At 51.5% G+C, this 22,210-nt stretch overlaps 1 protein-coding gene across 2 annotated transcripts; it reads left to right on the forward strand.

Annotated features, from left to right (window-relative positions):
* Positions 1–2,348: 2,348 nt before the first annotated feature.
* On the forward strand, positions 2,349–17,078 carry LOC122369168. 2 transcript variants are annotated; one of them, XM_043343671.1, is made up of 15 exons: positions 2,349–3,338; positions 7,023–7,124; positions 7,534–7,992; positions 8,239–8,303; positions 8,641–10,510; positions 10,826–11,017; positions 11,390–11,518; positions 12,103–12,319; positions 12,663–12,913; positions 13,281–13,503; positions 14,568–14,710; positions 15,056–15,402; positions 15,708–15,868; positions 15,985–16,151; positions 16,335–17,078. In XM_043343671.1, the coding sequence occupies exons 2-15, from the start codon at positions 7,026–7,028 to the stop codon at positions 16,509–16,511; spliced, it is 4,500 nt and encodes a 1,499-aa protein (XP_043199606.1). In that variant the 5' UTR covers positions 2,349–3,338; positions 7,023–7,025; the 3' UTR covers positions 16,512–17,078. The 2 variants fall into 2 exon arrangements, with proteins under 2 accessions (XP_043199606.1, XP_043199607.1); XM_043343672.1 differs by having other exon boundaries at positions 2,352–2,424.
* Positions 17,079–22,210: the final 5,132 nt, after the last annotated feature.

Here is a 22,210-nt window from a genome sequence, read left to right on the forward strand (position 1 = left end):
TACGTTGGCACCCAGGTGGCCTGTCAGCAGCCGCACAAATCCGCACAGCGCAGCCGGGATTTGACATTGAGATGGTACACCGTAAAGCATGCCTTTCCACACAGGCACAAGCACAGGGACACAAATTCTCAAAATCCAAACTTATTCCAATACTGGTCAATTGCGAATAGGCATAAAGTTTTGAGGTTTTCTCATGTTCATTCTTCTTTCACTAACACACGCGGCAGACTGCAGCAGCTGCAGAACATCTCACAGAGCTGCGCTGGATGCAGTCATGAGCTGGGACACGGTTTGTGACCAATGACCGATCGGGGGTGCCAGCCTCCTCCCGGCACGCGATGCACTGGCCGCCGCGCAGTCGATGTCGGGGCACCGCCGGCATTCGCCGACAGGGTTCCATCCGATTCGGTGTATTGGTGGCAGCCCGAACAGTGACCCACGCGAAGCTGGCGGACGTCGATGGCCGATGAGCGATGCCCTTCCGCGACCGGCGGTGGCAGTCGGTCCCACATCAAGAACAGATACCAGTCATGCGGTCAGTCGGCGACGGCGCTGTCGCGAGCCGATCTGATGGTCGCGCGGTGGGCGTCGCCGACGTCCACCGGGACCGTCGACTGGGGGAGCGCGGCCGCCTCTTGGCCGCCGCCTCTGGTCGGCGAGCTCGTTGCGCTGTGGGACGGCATCCACTGCAAGTCGTTCACTGTGAAGCGGTCGTTTGACCGGACCTGGCAGGCGGGGAAAGGGGGCCTCAGATGAAGTAAAACCATCCCTCAGGCCAGCTTGAACTGGCTCTCCACCTCACCATGTTAGATAAGCGGACACCCTCGTGATCATCGCAGCGATGATTGCCAATTGGTGTGTCATTATGGGAGAGGATGCCAGCCTCCTTTGCAAGATAGTCTGCCTTTAATATAGTGCAGCCCGACCCATTGCCTGTGGCGCAGACTGGGCTTGATAATGCAGTGCAGGACACACCAAACGTAAGCGGCCATCTGTACCCCCTGTGCAGTAGGGCTGACTCAAGAGCCCAGAGTTGCCCTCCCCCCACCATTCTGTGCACGTGATAACTGGATGGGACATGCCATGGTCAGCATCTGTTCAAAAGCTGCCCTAAGCATGTAAAGCTCCACTGGCATGCTCAAGCATGGTCACAGTCAGTTCTCACTTCTCAGTTGAACCTCCAATGGAAACCTATCACAAAGTAGAGATCAGGGCGCCTCTCACACTGCAGCACACTCAACGACTGAGGCACCATCTCATTCTCATCACTTGCAGGTGGTTCTTGCCAGGAGCAATGCCAGCCACGCACATCAGGTGATAACAGCAGTGTACAACTGCAATCTACAAGCATCCATGTTCTTTCTGGTTTTCTCCTGTTGAGATCCACTGCCATGCATGAACTTGATGGGCTTTTGTTGAGCTCCTCCCATGTGCAGACAGGTTTCTGCTGAAACAAAGCAAAGCAAATGTGATTAATAATGGCCCTGTTTCACCATCCAGACACTGTGTGCACTGGTAGCTACGGCATACCATAGCATCACTCAAATGACGTTGCATGTGATCTCTTAGTTTATGATCAATCGCGTTTGGAACAGAGTGAGAGGTTCTGAAAAACCGTACCAAGAACAGAGGTTTGAGTTCAAATACTGCTAGCATGCTGCTGGTGCTGGTACCGCAGCGTGCTAGCGTTCTGGGATGCTGTCATAGCTTAGCGTCACAGTGAAGTTTGTTGACACTGCCATGGAAACCCAATGCTCTGACACACGCAGCGCACTGCAGTGCTGAGCACTGCAGTGCGTGCTCTGCCGTGAAACACCACCCATGAACGTTGGTTGCATGACCAGGATGGAGCAGTGTGGCAGACAGTGATTTTAATTTTAATTGCACTTCCTAGAGATTAAAATGTTGTTGGTGAAATTGCTATTCATTATTCCTATAACCATTGTCTAAATTTCACATTTCAAGACAGCATCAGCATTGACATGTTATATAAAATAAGGTTTAGACTTCAGGTGGTCCCGGGTTCAGCTTAAGTAAAACAAGGGCAAAAAATTGTCAAAAAAAATATTTAAAAAAAATACCTGCCTTCATCAACACCTCATCTAATCTAACCTCATCCTCATCTAACAAGGCCCTAAAAGCAAAAACCGTTTGAATAACAATGTAATATTTTGCAACCGCTGCACCATTACTGTCACGTACGCTATCCCTAGATTGGTTGCTGGTAAGTAGTGGTTGTCGTCATCAACTCGTCATGCAGCAGCTGATTGGGATGGGCGGGGCCTATTTTTATCCAGGCGATAGAGAGAGCCTAGATTACGAGTTTTACTTGCCTGCTGATTGTGAGGAAAGGCTGGCACGGCTGGCAGTCATTTTTTGTGAATCTAATCGAGGTGATAAATTTTGCTTTCACAAAACTGATAAGTGAGTTCTCTATATACTGTGGATAAGTGTTTTTACATTTCGGACTATTGCTTTCCATAGTTTTATAGCCAATTGTGCTTTCCGTTTTTGCCATTTTACCTTTGTGTGCCATTTTTGCCTTTTTTAATCAAGATTCTTATGTATTCTTCAAGATATTTGACAGTCATCTGACAGTGTTATTTGATTGTATCAGTGAATATATTGACAATTTGTTGCAGAAATTTGCAAACCATGGATTTATCACTTGTCAGCAACTCAAACTGTCTTGTTTTAGTAGTTATGCTGCTGAACTTAAACCTTTTTTGTGAGTCTTATGTCTGCTGACGTAAAATCCAGATTTTTAAATACAAACATTTACCATTAATGAATGATAACTGCGTAACACCCATATGTCAATGTCCACCCTTCACTGGATAAATTTGATATTGTTTTGATGCCACTGTTTTTGCAATGTGATATAAACAATAAAGTGAGCTTGAAATTATAATTTGTGATCAAAGATAGATGGGTTGGACTTGGATGTAGGTATATTTAGTACAATTCAATTTGTGTTTTCATCTGTATTTTGGTTGTTCGGTGTTTTAGAAACTTACTGAACGTGTTAGACCCAATTGCATATTTTTAATAAATGGCAGAGCATGTGAAAAAACATTTTAGTCATATAAGAGCATGTTTCAAATTTCAATAGTGGGTCTTATAGGCAGCATAGTGATAGCTTCATTTTGTTCTGTTCAGTTTTAAGCTGTTGTATTCAATTTTTGGCATTTATTCAAACAAATAAAAATTAAACTACGTGAAATGAAAATTAAACGAGAAGAAAATTTGACTCAAGGACAGTTTTAAGCGTACAAACAGTTGAAAATAGGTAGTTTAACCACTTAAAAACAGCGTGCTCACATTGTGTCAGCAGAAAGGTAATTTTAATTGGAAATGATGAAAGATAAGAATCAAAAACTATGGCAACACTGAAAACAATTGCTTGCATATTATTTGAGGTATTTATGTAGTGAAAAGTGAAGAAATTCTATTATATGCTTAATGAAATAGAATAATGTCATATTTGAACCTTATTGTGCTATTTTGTTGATTAAATCAGTCCCAAAGTATGCATTTATATTCTTATGTTCAGTAGGGTGGTCCGTTTTTGGAAAATTTTCGCTGAGACAGCTCGGCTGTTGCTCTTTAGATGTGTTTTTGGGCGCTGATCACGAATCTGGCATCAGAATTGCAATTTTCGAAAATTTCGAGACCGCACTGATCGATCAAAGATTTTCAAAATTACTGAATTTTCGACGTTCAGGCTAACCATTGCCAAATGCTGCATCTGTCGATGAAAATTGCGCTAAGGCATGATAGACAAAACCTTTTCAGTCATCTTTACACCAGTCTCAGTCGTCTTGTGTCAATGACACGCCTAAAAAATTCGTCCCATCATTATCTCCACACCCGAGCTTCTGTTGGCGCTCCAGAGATGGCGCTGCTATCGGCTCCGCGCGGCCATCAGCTGCATTGTTTTTTATCGCCGCGACGGTTAGGCGGATTTTGCGGAATGTGGTGTGAGTGTGTTGTAGTATTGAAATGCTTATTATGTTACATATTTTAGACCTAGGTATCCATATTTCAAACCTCGAATACAAATAGGGGAAGTGTTCCTAACCCCCATCCCTACCCCCGTCCAGGTAGTTGATCATCGCTGCACGCTACGTCTTTTGAGATAGAGATCTGAAATTTAGTCTAGCTGCTCATTTATCCTTTGTCGAGCATGACTTAAAATTTGAAGAATCTGTGACCTTTGGTTCTGGAGATATGACCTCGTTTTCAAGGTCATATCACGGCCGAAAACGCCGATTGGCCATGTTTCGCGCAAATTGAACCATGCTTGGCCAATTTGTAGCTGTTGTTTTGTAGTGGTTGTGGTTGTTTTGCCATGTGTACCATTTCGAGAATCAACCAGAGTATGCCTTGAGTCAGCATGAAGGTCGAGGTCATTGTCAAGGTCAAGCTAGGTCACCGTAAATAGCCTGCATAGATGTGCCGCTTTCATGACTGCTGTAAGCCCCTCCAGCCCCCCCCCAAATCAACACCTCCTTTATTAACGTCTCCGCCTACCCGCGCACCCCCTAACTATCGTAATTCGTAACGTTACTTTTTAATGGCGGCCGATACCTACTACCAACCTCCGGATCGAAGGTAATGTCTGACGGTAGCTCACGCGCTGAGACTAAAAAGCATCACAGCCGCCAGCGCTGGCAGACATTCCGATCCGAGTCCATCCGAGTCGACCCGAGTGAGATTCTGAGAGTCTGCTGACACTGCCATGGATGCCATAGTACCTATTTTGGTCAAATAGTGAATGTTATTGCTTGGATTATCGTCCACTCTATAAATACCTCACTAGCGAATACTTCGACAGATATATTGACAGACAAAACATATTGGGTTGCACCAATTTAAACGCAGGATACACTGAAGCTTTGACATATAGTTAAAATGCATGACACCGAATACCTACCTACATTTTGAAGAACCGAGAAAAAACTGAGGCAGTCAGTGGTGCCCAATAGGCTACAACAGCAACGCGTTGGCAACGCGAAACTTTTCCGCTCATCGAATGTTGCATCTCTCAAATCGGCTTGCTCCGCAGCCGCCGGCGATAGGCCACCTTGTTCAGGCTGTATCCGTCCTGTCTGTCTCTTCCAGCGACGGCCGCCGCTGCCTCTGTGGTTAGTTTCACACTTCGTTCCGTCGACTGTGTATGGCACGGTATGTGTGTTCTCAGTGGCGTCTCCAGTAGTTCATTCAGCTTCTCCACGCTGAGTGAACGGATGAATGGCGGTTCCACATCGTTCTCCTGTGCGTACTTATTCACATCTACAAGTTCGGTGTATGACTTCGCACCGAGGTTAAGTTCTGGGACCTTGTAGGACCTGACCTTGTCCGGCTTTTGGCGCTCTCGTGCCTCTTGCACCAGCTGCACCGCCTGGTGCCGCACGTCGTCGTCGTCATCACCCAGCATGGCGAGTAGCACCGCCTCGGGGTGAGCCATATAGCCGTTCCTGCGCACACTCTGCTGAACTGTGTCGAGCGCGACACCACTGAGATGCCGGCGCTGTCGCTCCAGCTGATTGTAGAGGTGTTTTGGTGCCTCGACCAGGTCTGGCTGGTGTCTGATGGACATAATTGCCGGCACATACACGGTCACCACATACACCGCCAGAGTGGTCAGGTCGTCGCTCGGACACTGCTCGGACATGTAAACCCGCAGGAGCCTACTTTGGGCGGTATGCCATCTGGCCATGTTCAGTTTGCCATGTTGGCGGTGGGCCACCGCTGTGCCATTGCCTGATGCAACAGCAGAGGCACACTCCAAAAGCAGGTGGAGGTCCTTGCTGAGGCCACTCAGCACGTCTGGAGGAACCTCGGGCAGCTCCGCACCTGACAGGGGCCGAAACTGGGCCATCGACAGCTGGTGCACCGGACCCGCCAGCATCCGGCCGATTGGACCGGAGAAGCTGGATGGTCCTGTGGTTTCACCGTCTATGTTCCGAAAGAGCGCTCTGTAAGGCAGTTCTGCTTGGTGGTTGAGACAGACTACCCGCGTGAGTGGTCTGCCGAGGAGCCGCTCAAGGTGAGCCATCAAGCCCCCGCGGTGACCTACCACTGAGCTGGTGCCGTCACCACCAATGGTGGTGACCGTGGACACGTCCACGCCTCGCTCGCTAAGAAAGCTGATGAGCTGTTCAGCTGTTGCCACACCTGTATGCCGATCACTGCACGAAATGTGTCCGACAAACACGTCGCCCGGAATGGAACACAATGGAAACACAATGGAAACACAATGGAACAGTGAGGATTGAATATTTTGTGTAATAAAACATTTTCCCAGGCATATAGGTACCTTTGTAAAAAGTTAAAAACTCCACTTGCCAATATCGAATGCAAGGCCTGTCGGAAAACGGGTAAACATCTATAAAGGAAGGAAGTTTGGTATATATGCGACTTAGATGTGAATGCTATTCACTTTTAAAACCACTCATGACCTTAAAATGCGACAAATAAGAACCGCTTTAACTACTTACCACACCACAGCTCATTATCGCAGCACCAGCTGTGCCGTCACGCCGATAAATAAACAATACAGCTGATGGCCGCGCGGAGCCGATAGCAGCGCCATCTCTGGAGCGCCAACAGAAGCTCGGGTGTGGAGATAATGATGGGACGAATTTTTTAGGCGTGTCATTGACACAAGACGACTGCGACTGGTGTAAAGATGACTGAAAAGGTTTTGTCTATCATGCCTTAGCGCAATTTTCATCGACAGATGCAGCATTTAGCAATGGTTAGCCTGAACGTCGAAAATTCAGTAATTTTGAAAATCTTTGATCGATCAGTGCGGTCTCGAAATTTTCGAAAATTGCAATTCTGATGCCAGATTCGTGATCAGCGCCCAAAAACACATCTAAAGAGCAACAGCCGAGCTGTCTCAGCGAAAATTTTCCAAAAACGGACCACCCTAATGTTCAGTTTCTCATGTCATTATAATTGGGAACCTTTGTCGACCTAGCCAAATAAGAATTTGGTAATAAAATATATTTCAGACAATGGACAAAGATCTGGCAGATTTGTCATTCTTACATTCTCCCAATCTGCATCTGGTTGAGGATATGGATGTTTTACAAGCCATGCAGATGGCTTTGGAGGTAAGAATTTTGTTTAGGTATATGCGAGTACCTACCTATAAGTATTGCTACCAATCTATGCATATACCCCTCACATATTATGCTCTTATTATGAGTTTTATGATTATGCTCTTATTATGAGTTTTATGATACATATTATGAGTTTTCATATCCTTGAGGACATTTCTAGAGAATGCATATTATTGCCTGACTTTGATTTAGTGTAATCATTCCGGAAGCACTCTTGGCTTTTGATTGGCACTATAAGAGAGCATTGATAAATGATAGCCATGGCCAAGGATATGCTTGTTACTGGCACAGTTTTATGATTTGTTTATCAAGATTTTTTGTAAGCACAAACGCCAGGTTTATATTTTTTTAATACTGTCAATTAGTGGTCCAGAGTTTGGTTTTATGTCACTGTTTTCAGCCGGAAAATGCCAATACCCAGCCATCGGCACCGGGAGCTGCTATGGGACGACCAGCGGAGTCCACCGCTGGGCAGCCCACGGCTTCGGCCTCCGGCCCGGCCCCACCGACTGAAAAGGGGGCGCCACCATCTGCGGCGGAATCGGCGCAGGGGGAGCCACCGTCGGCGCTGCCGGGGCAGCTGTTAGCGCCGCGGTCCGCCACTGCGGGGCCCAGCGCAGTCAGAAGGCCGACCGGACCGCGCGCAGGGGCGCGGACCGTCGTCCGGGCCCGCGGGGCGGTGCGCCAGGCGGCTGCGGTGCGTCCAGTGCGCGCCCAGGCGCCGGTGACCATCTCTACCTCCCTGCCGGTGATCACTATCGGTGGCAGAGCGCGGCGGGAGGTAGCTCCCGGGACGGCCACGCCGGCTCCCCGGGGAAAGTCACCCTCCCAGGTTGTCATCGTCAAACCGAAGGCAACGGTAAGTCATTATCCTCTCTCTCATAGGCAATAGTTATCTGATTATGTTTCATCATCAGCTTCACAAAGTCATCTCTGCCGTACCCATACCAACGGTATCGATTACACCATTGACAGCATACTCGCTCTTCAGCATTAGGAGGGGCTTATTTTGGTATCTTGACTGCTTCCCATGGCCGGTGGCTGACTCAAAGCTTGGGACGACTGTCCCGTACTTGTACTTTACGTTGTATACCTTCATTTTCAGGTTAACCAAACTGTTACGCCAAGCGCGCTGAATAACAACAAGAGAGTCATAGTGGTTGGGCCAAAGTAAGTGTTCTTTTTCCTTGTTTCCCCGTCCTCTGCTTTATTTGACGTTGCGAATGTTTTTCTTATTGTTTCAGAATTTAATAGATGGTGTTCACACTCCGTAAAATCTATGCAATTCGGAGGTGAATTTTCAATCTGGTTCAGCAATGCAACTCTAATCTAAATCACCCTATTGGTGATATGTAGTATGTACCTTGATAAAAAAGTTTAAGTCCGTACCGTACCTTGAATATGATGACCAGACTCGACACTGTTATGCGCGCCATCTGTCGCCCATCTCCGTTAACCGCTAGTTCCTCCGCCCTCCGCCGTGTGACCGCGGTTGTCTGATCCACAGGACTGCGGCGCCCCGGACCCGCTGTCCGCCCGTGTACACCACCCGGTCTGTAGTGCCGGCCGTCAACATCCAGCCGCGGCCGGCGGCGGTCACCCCGGCGGCCGCTCCGTCCACCTCGACCGCCCCGTCTGTGGTTCAGAAGGTGACGCTGGCCGGCGTGCGCGCCCAGGTGGTGATGGTGGGCGGCAAGGAGCGGATCGTGCTCTACCGCCGGCAGCCCGGGGAGCGCGCCGACGCGCCGGGCGTGGGCGTGCTGCCGGTGGTGCCGGCCGGACCCCGTGCCGCCGTGTCGGCGCTCCCCAGCGGCACTCAGACCACCACCGCCGGCGGGCCGTCGCGGACCTCTGTGACAGCCGCCTCGACAGCGGGAAAGACAGTCAGTGGGCCGCCGCGGGCCGCTGTGGGCGCCGCTCCTACCGCTGGGTCGGCCGTCAGTGCCGCCGCTGAGCCGGCCAGCAAACGCGGCCGGACCGCTGAGGCCCCTGCAGTGACTTCCGCCATGAAAATGGGCGATAAGCTAGCCGACAAGGGAACACACAAGACTGTAGGCGAGGCTGTGTTGTCGAGTAAGCCAGCTAAACAAGTCAAAGTGAAAGCTGCCGTAAAATTAGGCGTCGGCGCTGTGGCGATGATTGTGCCAAGCTCGGCACCGAAGCCCACCGTTCCACCGGTCGTAGTACCCATCTCGGGCCTTACCGCTGAACCGGTCACCCAGGCTGTAGTCAGTCACACCGGCACTCCAAATCCTGAGTCGAACACTGGGACAGAGAAAGCTCCCTCCGGTGTCATCAACGTTCGCATTGCCAACGGCTGTGTAACGGCGACCACTTCCGGCGTGTCACCCGTGTCTGTGGCGCCGGTGACGAATCGGGCAGCGGACGCACGCGTGTTCCATGGTCGTCTGGAGAGGACCGCCGGTCCCGCCAGCATGCCACTGCACTCACTGCGGCCTCCGGCGCCACCGCCGGCCGACCGGCCGCTGGTGGTTGATGATGGGGAGGTGCAGGTATGTGAGGAGCCCGCCACGGTGCCGTCCTCCGAGGCTGACGGGCCGGCGGTGAGCGGCAGGCCGAGCCGGGTTAGTGTCGACGAGGAGCTGCAGAAGGCGGTGAGCGAGATATTTGACTGTGTGGACAGCGCAGCCCAGTCGCCGCAGACGGCTGATATGCTGATCGACGGGCTGCTGGAGCAGGTACAGGGAGATGGGAGTGGGTCCTCGGCCGCTGGCGGTACGCAGACGCGGCAGGCGCCGGCCGAGCCCAGCTCTCAGGACTCCCAGCCACCCCCGCCCAAACCGAGTGACCCTCCGTCGACGGAGCCTAGTTCTCAGGACTCACAACCGCCCCCGCCCCAGCCGAGCGACCCTCCGGCGGTGTGTTCGAGCTCCCAGGACTCGCAGCCGCCCCCGGCCCAGCCGAGTGACCCTCCAGCTGGCGCTCCAAGCTCCCAGGACTCACAGCCGTCCCAGCCGTTGCCTGCTGACCCTCCGGCCGCCGGTCCGAGCTCTGGCAGCACGGAAAGCACTGCGCCGCGGCCCGGCGGGCGCCAGCGCCGACGCAAGGACGTGCTTCTGCCGCTGGTGCGCGATACCGAGCATCTGGAGCTGCCTCCGCCGCCGCCGGAGTCGCCCCCGAGGCAGCCTCCGGGGCCGCCGCCGGAGCCGTCTCCGCCCCGGCTGATAGCGGTGCCGCCGCGCCGCCCGCTGTCTCCGACACCCAGTCCCGAGCGGCGGCCCATATCGGACCCCAGGGAGCTGCAGTCGCTGTTGGAGGAGATCTGCAGTATAGACGAACTCGCCTGGAACTGGTCCGGATTCGCCAATATCACCAAAAAGAGAAAACGCGAGGAGCCTGACACAAAGGAAACGCATGTAAGCAGACGTTTCCGTCATATTGGCGCTTGTTGTTGCTGTTGACATTTTCGATGCTTGTTGCATTGACATTAGCTTGATTTATCAAACATTTAAATATTTTGTTTCCTGGCTTGGAAGTAGTATGTCGTACATTTTCTTTCTTACGGGCAATATCTACGATGATTCACAATGTTCCTTTCCACGTCATCTACCTTGAATGACCAAATGACCATGCCTTCTGCACGTGTGTCTCGCTGTCCGTTGACTAACTATGGCTACTACTCTCCTACTATCCCGCTCACTGACACCACTCCCCCGCGATCCCTCTTGCAGCTGTTTCTGAACGAGTTCGGCCTGGTGGAGGTGCTGGACCGGTCAGCGCGCACGGCGTTCTCGGGCTCCGGCCGTACGGCGTGTCCGCGCGGTGGCACTGGCCGCCAGCCGGACACCATCTGCTGGTGCTCGGTGTGCGGCTCGTACGGCTGTCTGGCCGACTTCACCTCCGGCGGAGAGTTCTGCAGCAGGGTGAGGACCCGCGAAGGGCGCCGGGAGTCGCACAGAGCGAAGGGGCTGGTAATCTTACCGGTGTTCGCGCTGAGGCCTCTGCTGTTTTACGTGGCTGTACAGTGTACAGAGGGTTATGATCCGTGAGTACCTTTGTCATTTTAAAATTTTCTCAGCAACAGAGTGGTGTTGAATGCTTCCTATGCTAAATGGCAATATTTGAACACAATTTTTTTGTGCAAGGTGGGCAATGGGGCACTTTTTGTTTGTGTTCGGTGGGCACTGTCACAGACAGTATTGCTTATATGTCTCTCCGTTCATGTTCATTGTTCATGAGAGGCGTTTTGTCTGACGGTGTCTGCTTTAAAGTAATGAGTTTCGTTTCTTTGACAGGTTTGCCGCGACGTCAGCACTGGACGAGAGGCTCTCGATAAGAAGAGAAGGGGAATAGATGTCAAAATGCAGAAAACACCCAGTCAGAAAGAGAACGTAGCTGCAATAAAGAGTAAAAGAAGGAAAATGGTATGTGGGAGCTCCGTTTTATTTCCCAAAGTAAATGTCACCAATCAAAACAATTCTACAGGGAAAACCCATTCATATTCATTGGGCATCACAGGTGGCGGTGATTGCGAAGAGACAGCTGCGCCATGCAATTTCAGAAAACACAAGTTTAATTTAGCTTAGGTAAGATAGGTAAGTGACGATAAAATAATCAATAAATGCTCATTTGTTCCTTAGTAATGACAAAAAGTGTCGTGCCTCTATATTGTGAATATCCCTCCTGTCCCCCTTTTTCAGTGCCAGCCAACCCACCTTCTCCTCTACTACCCTAAGGCATCCAACGTCTGGTTACAAAGCACGAACCCGCGCACGAACACCTGGCCTCTGTCATACGGGTATCAGAACCCACGCACTCCCCTCCCTTTCCCCAGGACGCCCATACTCTGAGATTCGGCTATAAACCCCTGCGCTCCCCTCCCCTTTCCCCAGGGTTCCCAGCCTGTCGTACATGAGGGATAACCACACCAATCGCCCTCCCCTTCCCCAGCTCGCCCAGCCTCTGATATATGGTGCATTACCACACCATCTCCTCTCTCCTTTCCCAGGACAGCCAGCCCCTGGTGTACCCCGGTACCGGCTCGTTCTCGTGGTCGGTCTACCTGGACGCGCTGGGACGCACACTGCCGACCGCCGTGGCGGCTCCGGATCCCAAGGACGGCCCGCCGCCGGCCCGGCTGCCGTTCAATGTCGGCGAGCGTCTGGAGGCGGTGGACCCGCGAGACCCGTCCCTCACCTGCGTCTGTACTGTGGCAGAGGTGTCAGGTACGTATCAGTGGTGTCATAGTGAGGTGTCAGGTACGTGTCAGTGGTGTCTTGATGAGGTGTCAGGTACGTGTCAGTGGTGTCATAGTGAGGTGTCAGGTGCGTGTCACCTGCCATGGTGATTAGTGAGGTGTCATACGTACGAGGTGTCATATAAATGTCTTACTTATGTGTCATACAGAGGTTAATTTACACCTACAAATTGCGAGATGTCATGTCGACCGACTCTCATGCGGCGGGATAGTAATGGCGACATGACTAAACACGCGGCTTGGTTATGTTGACACTTTGTGTCTTGCATCAGGTCCCCTGACTGACGTCCAGCCCCTCCGGTCCCACACAGGTTCGCGGCTGAGGCTGCACTTTGACGGCTACAGCGTGCGTTTCGACTTCTGGGTGGAGAGCAGCTCGCGCGACATTTTCCCCTGCGGCTGGACGGAGCGGCACCGGACCAACGAGACGGACCTGCAGGCGCCGCCGGGCCGCCGGCACGCGCCGTTCCGCTGGGCCGACTACCTGCGCGAGCTGCGCGCCCGCGCCGCCCCGGACGCCGCATTTACCTGTGTCATCGAAGACGAGAAGCCGATCCAGCGGGTAGGTTAGGAGATGCAGCTGGGCCCGGGTACCGCGCGCTGCTGAACACCTGAGTATTTGCTTGGACGTGACCTTAACTGTAAATTGTGTTCAATCTCAGTAATGGTCGTGTATGACAGCCGATCAATCATAACCAATCTCGTTACAGTCATTCTAAAAAATAGCTGCTTAGCTTAATTTTATTCAAGCTACTAAGCATGGGTTTTTGTTGCGACTTGCACTGCCTATAATACCCAGTGCCCGTCACGGCCGCTGCTGTTGTTCCTGGCTGTGATACCCAATGCCCGTCACGGCCGCTGTCCACTGTCCGTGGCTGTAAACGTGTAATACCCAGTGCCCGTCACGGTCTCTGTGCGCCGCCCTTTAGGTGGAGATGGAGGTGCGCGCCGGCCAGCGGCTGGAGGCGGCAGACCCGGCGCACCCGCGCCACATGCGGCCGGCGCGCGTGGCCCAGGTGCGCGGCGACCGGGTGCTGGTAGCCTTCGACGGCGCCGGCGGCTCGCCAGGCTACTGGGCCGAGCTGAGCTCGCCCCGACTGCGGCCCGTCACCTGGGCTGAGGAGAACGGCGTGCCGGTGCTGCCGCCCAGCGGTGAGCAGCCGGGAGGGGGGGGGGGGGGAAGAGGGGGCTGCTGGCCGTTCAGCGCCCAGCGTAACCAGGAGAATTGGCGCGTCTCTTTCCTACACGGTTTCCTGCCTCTCCTCATGCACTGGTGAGTCAAGGAAACCCAACAGGTGAGTTGAGTTGAACAGGTGGGGGAGGAGGAGAGTGGTTGTGTGAGGACTGACTACTATGAACGTCAAACCGCTTGAGACCCCACTTTTTTGCGATAATTTTTAAATGCGTCAACTTTCGTTGACAATATTCTGGCAATGTATGTTTCAGAACCTGCCGAAACTTTTATTACTAAGGTATTTTGACGCCAAACGATTATGGAAGGTACTTCTCATTCACTCGTAATGCTAAGGTCAATTCAGGCCCGGGCAGAGGCTTGCGCTCGGCCACACTCGAGCCCCGCCACCAGCGCCATCTGCTCTAAATGCCATCTACCAGCGCCCGCTGCCGCTACCAGCTACCGACCACCATCAAGCCTGAATGGAGCGAGGGACGCGAGTGACCGGTCGCCGGGCAAGGAGCGCCGGAGGGGTAGGGCGGAGCTTAGGGCTGACGTCATTACGTGGCTCCGCCCCATGAGCGCTTAGCCTCTACCCAAACAGCAGATTCGTTCCGTGAAATTTAACATTACGAGTGAATGAGAAGTACCTTTCATAATCGTTTGGCGTCAAAATACCTTAGTAATAAAAGTTTCGGCAGGTTCTGAAACACACATTGCCACAATATTGTCAACGAGAGATGACGCATTTAAAAATTATCGCAAAAAAGTGGGGTCTCAAGCGGTTTGACGTCCATAGTAGGTGCCAGGACCTTGACGATCGAGTCTGTGCGTTGGAGAGGTTGCCGGCGCGATGAGGTGTTTGTGATAGTTGCTTACAGTAATTGATGGTTTGCTTTGCTCTGGACGTTCCTGAAATCGTAACTATCGTCGCTCATTCGTGAACTGGTACTACTCCAAGCTTTATTTCTCCAAGCTGACTGGTCCGTACCACCCCGTACGCCGTGCTCCGCGCTGACCCGTGTCCTCCTCCCGGCCGCAGACTGGACGGAGGCGGACGGCCCGTTCCGGTGGCAGACTCACCTGGTTCGTACCCGGTCCCTACCGGTGCCAGCCCGGATGCTACGCACACGGAACATCCCTACTCTACACCCGGGCATGCGAGTCGAGGCCGTCGATGTCAGGGTAAGTGTGGCGTTTGTCCGTTTGACTGAGATAACCAGGTATGGTGGGATTGAGAGGATGAGCTCTGTGATCGTTATTTAGCGTGCATCCACTTATCTTGTAACCAAGTCTGGTTGGTCGATGGGTTCATCTTTTGAGTAAGTGTTTGTTTTATTTCAGTACGTACTTTGTTTCCCGTGGATGACGCTAAAGCTGGCATGTTTGTGTTTTCCAGCTCCTTTGCTCTTATTTATGATCTTGCCGGTTTTTCGCGATGTCGTTCAGCAGTGACACCGTTCAGCTCTGGCACATCCAGTCCCTCCGTCTTTGGTCCCCGGCCTGCGCTGACGTCCCGCTCCCCTCCAGGTTCCGGCTCTGGTGCGCGTCATGCACGTGGTGGAGGTGAGCCGGCACGGCCTGGTGCGGCTGCGGCCCGACGGCTGGCGCGGCGCGCCCGACCAGTGGGTGGCCGCCGACGGGCCCGGCCTGTACGCGCCCGGCTGGTGCCGCCGCACCGGCCACCCGCTCACGCCGCCGGTGACGCGGCCCCAGGCCGGCCGCTGCGGCACGCCGGGCTGTGCCGGCCTGGGGAACGCCGGCGGGCCGCGCTACCGGCGTCATATCGTCACCGAGCAGTGTCCGTACCGGGGGCAGCGGGAGGTGACACCGGACCGGCGCGCCTCGGCCCTGCCGGAGGAGAAGGAGCTCGACAGGTAGGACAGAGACAGGGTATATTGACTCCGAGAGGCTCTGTGGGTGCGCCGGGGGGGGGGGGGGGGCTTGACAGGTACGGCGCTGGGGGTTCAGACAGCTTTGTGGTACGGATAGATGGCTCTAAGAACGGTGGGGAAGTTTGCAGCAAGAAATAAAATTCAGCTTGCATGAGTCGCTTTGTTTCAATAAATATCTGGCAGTGTTCCCCTTTTCCGGTTTGGTCCGACGGTTGGTCCGGACCGTGTTATGTTTGCTATGTGTATTGTGCGTACTGACTGTGCTGACTGTGTGTTGTGTGCCACAGCGTGGAGCTACCGTCGCCGCCGGTACCCGCCACTGACCCTCCGAGCTCGACCGACCCTCCGCCGCCTCCGGCCAGGAAGGTGGTGACCCTCTCCCGGGACATCAGCAGCATCGCCAGCGAGGTCACCGACTCCGTCTTCGACAAGGACGCGCCCGCACCCGGTACGGAGCGAAGCCGATCTATATTCCGCTCCTGTTTGTATTCTGCTCTTAATGTCTGCTCGCTCTCTGCCTGTTCTCGGTCTCTAATTCTGCTCCTCCTCCCCCTCTTTCCACAGAACGGCGCGGAGTCTGGCCGACCTGTAAGAAGCTGAACACTGTCGACCGGTTTCTAGCCATGCACAGCGCCATCCACGTGTGGGACGCAGAGACCGTGCATCGGTTCCTGGGCCACTTCGGCCCGACCGGAGACGCCGGGTCGTCGCTCGACATCATCAAAGACGAGGTGGGTCTGGGACGAAGCGCTCACGGTAACAAGGTGGGGTGGGGTCAAACGCTCTCAGCATCTTCAGAGCGAGGTGGGTTTAGGACCGGCGCTCCCGGGAACTTCAGGGACGAGTTGAGTTCCGGGGTGCATCTAGTAACAGCCGGTGCTATCGGTGGTTGACGTCTCGGCTCCGTTTTCCAGGAGATTGACGGCGAGGCGCTGCTGCTGCTGACGCGGGACGACCTCTGTTCAATACTGAAGGTGAGACTAGGAACGGCCACCAAGATCCACAACTGTATCGTCCGAATGCGCAAACGCTATAACTACCGCGGCCGGTCGGCGAACGAAACCGCCACCTGCCGGAAAGCGAAAGCGTAACGCAGTATCATGGATCTAATAGGACGGTGTTTTCATAGTCATAAAGGACAGTGAGGTTGTCACCTGAGCGGTCAGTCCTCTCCGGTCTACACTGCCGTAGCGATGTCCAGCATGTCTGCGGCGGCAGTAAAATGTCGCCTTAGCCGCGTATCTTGCCCATCGTCATATCGGTGCAGTCCCTACCGGGTTTGAGGTACCACGTACGTCGTACACTGCAACTGATAATGGCCATTTGATCAATCAGAGTTCCATTCGCTCAGAGTCACGTGCTGTGGTTCCATAAGGCGCATTTTAGTTTGGCGCTGGAGGAAGGAGGAAGGTCAGTGGGGTCGCCCAACATTGTTTCGATGATACTGTGCCGCCCAGTACGGGCGGCGTGCGCTGTGAGAAAGATCTCTAAGTACGTACGACCGGCGTGTGCGCGTGTGACACCCCACCATACACACAGGCCGGCCAGGTGTTGTTTTTTATGGAGGTCGTCAGGGTTCGGCGATAACGTATTGTTTTGGAGACGAGTCTGTCGCGCAATGCAAGTGTTTGTATGCCCAGAATACACATGTGTAACTACCTCCGTACTTTCTTTGTTTGTTGTCTGTGTTAGGCGTTGGTTGTAGTATCATAGAGTAACGGAAGGTAATGGACATGATTGATCAGCTTGCTGAATAGCAACAACGGTTTTCGAAACACATTTCAACACTTTTCTCCAATGTTTCGCGTCCGCAACAAATAGGTATTGCACATTTGTTTAAAAAATATATATATAAAGAACAATGATCCGGACAATGTTTCATTTTCGTCAAATGGAGTGCAAGTATGTCGCCGATTCACTTATACCACTATCTCACAACGTCTGTGAATACATAATTAGGTAAACACTGTCTCTCGGTGACCCAGAGGGGAGCTGTGGCGCGGGTGTGGCATAAACTACACTCCTGGACACCAGATGCTATCAGGAGCGGTCGAAGTTGACGCCTGAGATTCTGGCACAGCTGCCGGTGCCTGCTGTGTATACTGTATACGCCACCCGTGACGCTCGCCCTCCGGGTTGGCCCGTGTCGCCCGCTCAGACCGGCCAGAGATGGCTACCGCGCCGGGACTCCCGCTGCTGCTGCTGCTGCTGGCGCTCGGTGCGTCGGCGGCACCGCTGACTGAACAGGTAAGTGCTGACGGTGAGCAGGTAAGCGCGGATCGCTGGGGAGCAGGAGAGTGTTGACGGTGAGCAGGTAAGCGCAATTCAACACGGTCGTCAAGTTAGATGTAAGTGAATCCTAATCTATAATCTAAGATTCGGAATCAGGTGAGCCCCTACGATTTGGACCAAACTTGGTCAGTGGATAGTACGTAACGTCCTGATTACGATGCACCCAAAATCTAAGCTCGGCCCGCCATATTTACGAAGTTACGGATGTTTGAATTTCAAGGTCATTCGGGAGAGCCCCTGCGATTTCCGTCAAAATTTGTGTACGGACACTCTAGATGCTCCTCATTACGAATATCACAAAATTCAAGCTCGGCCCGCCATATTTACGAAGTTACGGAGGTTTGAAATTCAAGGTCATTTGGGTGAGCCCCTGCGATTTCCGTCAAAATTGGTATACGGACATATTGCATCCTCCTCATTACAAATATCATAAAAGTTAAGCTCGGCCCGCCGTATTTTTCAAGTTACGGAGTCACAAAGTTACGGAATTTCAAGGTCATTCGGAGAGCCCCTCCGATTTTCGTCAAAATTTGTATGCGGGGACATTACATGCTCCTTATTACGAATATCGTAAAAGCTAAGCTCGGCCCGCACTATTTCAAAAGTTAGAGCTGTTTGAATTTCAGTGAGTTTCAAACGTCAGTAACTTTTGAAATATTGCGGGCCGAGCTTAGCTTTTACGATATTCGTAATGAGGAGCATGTAATGTGTCAGCATACAAATTTTGACAAAAATCGGAGGGGCTCTCCGAATGACCTTGAAATTCCGTAACTTTGTGACTCCGTAACTTGAAAAATATGGCGGGCCGAGCTTAACTTTTATGATATTTGTAATGAGGAGGATGCAATATGTCCGTATACCAATTTTGACGGAAATCGCAGGGGCTCACCAAAATGACCTTGAAATTCAAACCTCCGCAACTTCGTAAATATGGCGGGCCGAGCTTAAATTTTGTAATATTCGTAATGACGAGCGTCTAGAGTGTCCGTACACAAATTTTGACGGAAATCGCAGGGGCTCTCCCGAATGACCTTGAAATTCAAACATCCGTAACTTCGTAAATATGGCGGGCCGAGCTTAGATTTTGGGTGCATCGTAATCAGGACGTTGCGTACTATCCACTGACCAAGTTTGGTCCAAATCGTAGGGGCTCACCTGATTCCGAATCTTAGATTATAGATTAGGATTCACTTACATCTAACTTGACGACCGTCAATTCAACGAAGAATGGTGAGCAAAGTCAATCGGTGGGCGTTAGGTAGGTGAGCGCGAATCACTGGTGAGCGGTGAGCAGGTGAGCGCGAATCACTGGTGAGCGGTGAGCAGGTCATAATTGACGTACGGTGAACAGATGAGTCAGTGAGCATGGATCAATGGTGAACGGTTAGTCACATAGGATAGCAATAACTTCGGATCAAAGGTTTATACATTAAAAAAAAAATCACTTCAAGGTCTCAGGTCAACTAGTGACCTCTAGAGTCAGGTCAAATGCTCCAAGTTGGAGGTTAACACGAGTCTTGATTGACTCGTGCCGTGCTGGGGCGCTCCCTCCCCCCCCCCCCGCAAGGTTTTTGCAAATATCTCAAAGACGGCGCCGCCGGCATTTTTTGTCACACCTACTCATACATCTTTTCTGCACATGACGTGAAAATTTCAGACTCGGGTCGTCCAAGGTCAGGTCACCAGGTCACGTCGTGACCATACCTCAGAAAAGGTCAGAAAAGTTCCTATAGCTACACCGAGACCGACTGAACGATCGTTTTGAGACTTTCAGCGATAGTATGTATGAAATGCTTATTTCGAAATTTTGACATCGATGACCCAAGGGTAGGTCAATTTTGCGACCTTATAAGTCAATGGGGAAAATTGAAATGCGCCTCTTTTGGACGAACGTCATTCTAAACACTCAAACTTCGGTTTATCGATAAAGGAGGTATAAACATGATAAACTGAATTGGAAAATTGCACCCGTGACCTCTCTGAGCCCCTGAGGTCATCGCAGGTCATGAAGGTCCCTAGTAGTTTTTACATTAACTTTTGATAGAGACATATTAGAGCGGTGAAAAGTAGTGAAATCACCTCAGATGTGCTCAGCTCGACGATACGGATCAACTTATATGCAACATGACCTCTTCCGGTTAGTGAGGTCAAATTTTCAAAATGAACTTTCGAGATCAAATTATACCTAGTTCATTCGACGCGTCTGGACCAGAGGTGAGAGGAACACGATTCTGGCAAAAGTAATACTCGTGACTCCCTTGAGTCAAAAGTTATTACATACAGAAAAAACATCTCTCGTAGAGTTTTTACCCTCTGGAGGCTAAACCATTGACCTGAGGTCAAATCTGAGGTGCCTAACGCTTCAGAAAGCCCATTAAAAGGGCTATCAAACGAGCTTTTCCGCGGCGTTGTAGCTTTGTTGGCTCCCAAGTTATGCCCCAGTTTTCCGAAATTTTTTGAAAAAGGCAAAAATTTGACTGATGACCTCTGACGACCTGACCTTTGACCTGACCTAAAAAATGACCGATAAATTTTCTTCATTATTTTTTTTACGCTTTTTCGATTGCCGCTTATCCCGAGTGTCGCTACGTGGCCCATGAGCCGAGTTAGACGGGGCGTGAAAACGATCCCCCCTCCCCCCCCCCCCCACACCACCACCACCACGACAGACACGGAAAACACAGACCACCAGCACGGCGCGGGTTAAAAACTTCGACAGAAATTGGGACACAGCCGTAATTTTGGCACCATCGTATTCTACCATCGTATGCTCAGGCGCGTCGGAAATTTTGTTTTTGTTTGTAAGAGGTCGGATGTTGACCTTGGGTCAAATTAGGTCAGAGCCGTTCAGATCACAAAGTTGGTCGAAAGAGGTCATGCAGCATATCATTCGATTCGGCAGGTCTTTTAGACTCAATGGGTGCTTTCCCGACTCGCTAGGCTAGATCAATTTGATCGGAAGTTATTGACGAAAAACTCCGATGACCTTAGTGGCGTCATATATCATGAAGTCAGCAATGTAAAAATTAGGCATAGTAATTAACATCTTATGTAGAATTAAATGAGATTCCAATTCCTTGCTTGGATTAGTTTCGGACTCGGAGGGCAAAATAACAGTTTTCATATTTTCCCAATTCACAAATAATGGTGGAGTAGGCCTACGTGAAGTGTGAACAACCTGACCTCAATTGACCTTAAGGAAAAATCAGATATAGACAAAATGTGTTTGTGGGTACTGGAGAGTTTGCTACGTCCTGTAAGTTTCACTTCATTGTGAAAGATTCCCTGAGACTGAGAGCGTTGCAAAGTTGCGACATTTTTGGGCCAGGCATGGGTTTACTTATGACGTCAAAGGTCAATGACCTGACCTGACCTGAAAATGCAATTGGTGTCGCAAGATCAGGCTTGAACCAAAGGTCAGGCATGCCAACTTTCAGCTCTCCATCGCTAAAAAGTTACGAGTTAACGCAACAAGCGTCAGAAGCCATGTAAAAAATTACTTTAACCCTACTCGGCCGGGTTGGCGCCAACCAAACAGAACCGTCTTGCCTATTGGTATGTTTGGCAGAGCTCTAGTTTCCGTTCGGACCCTGCTCCTTACATCATGGTCTGGCGATGTTGCGACCTGCCATTTGTTTAGAGTCTGGAGGGCGTGCCCGTGCACTGTGCAGAGTGCTGCAGACTACCGATCCGTAGGTATCTCAGACATCACATCGCCATGGCATCAGCGATCAGCTCGCCGGAGTGTGTGTTTGCAGCCTGCATTTGCAACCGCCAGCGCTGCAGACACCAGGCGCACAGATGCCAGATGCTAATACCAAACATGAGCCGTTCATAATCATTTCAGTCTTCAGTAGGTAACTTTGAACGCATTGAAGACGGAAGACTACGTTCGTGAAAATTGTCTTTTTATATGATGAACAGATCTGCACTTAGTTACCTTGTCATGACGGGACTGATAATGAAAAAGCACCTTCCTTTTCGTAAAATATAAATACAGGCGGAACCTAAAGAAAACAAAACCAAACAGCTTCCGGGTCGCATCAGCGAACGTTTATAACGCAGCCCTATGGCCGTTTCGTAGAGTGCCTTGAAGGTAGGCTGTCCCGCAAGGCTAGAGGGCGCTGCGGCACAGCATCACGGCGGTCCGTCACTCCAGCGGCGGCCAGCGAGCATACGTTCACGATTCACAACGACGGAAAGGGCACGATCTCGAAAAGATCAAATTGAGTAAACATGTTGGGATAAGGGTAGGCTGGTCGTATATCAAGGATCCCTGAGGCGAGTTGATAATGTCACACCGCCGGCGCGACAGAGCCGTATGGTCAATGCTTTCGTAAGCGGGCCAGTGCGATACAGCAAGCGCTGGTACACGAGTAGTAAGTACCTTTTTTGTATCTGCTCAGTATATAAGGGATACCTAATGGCAAGGTATTTCTGCATATCAAAGTGGGGCAATGAACCGTCATCCCGACCAAGATATCCCGACCAATATTCT

This window comes from Amphibalanus amphitrite, unplaced genomic scaffold (genome assembly GCF_019059575.1).
Source record: "Amphibalanus amphitrite isolate SeventyFive unplaced genomic scaffold, NRLGWU_Aamphi_draft 001012F_arrow, whole genome shotgun sequence".
NCBI lineage: Eukaryota > Metazoa > Arthropoda > Thecostraca > Balanomorpha > Balanidae > Amphibalanus > Amphibalanus amphitrite.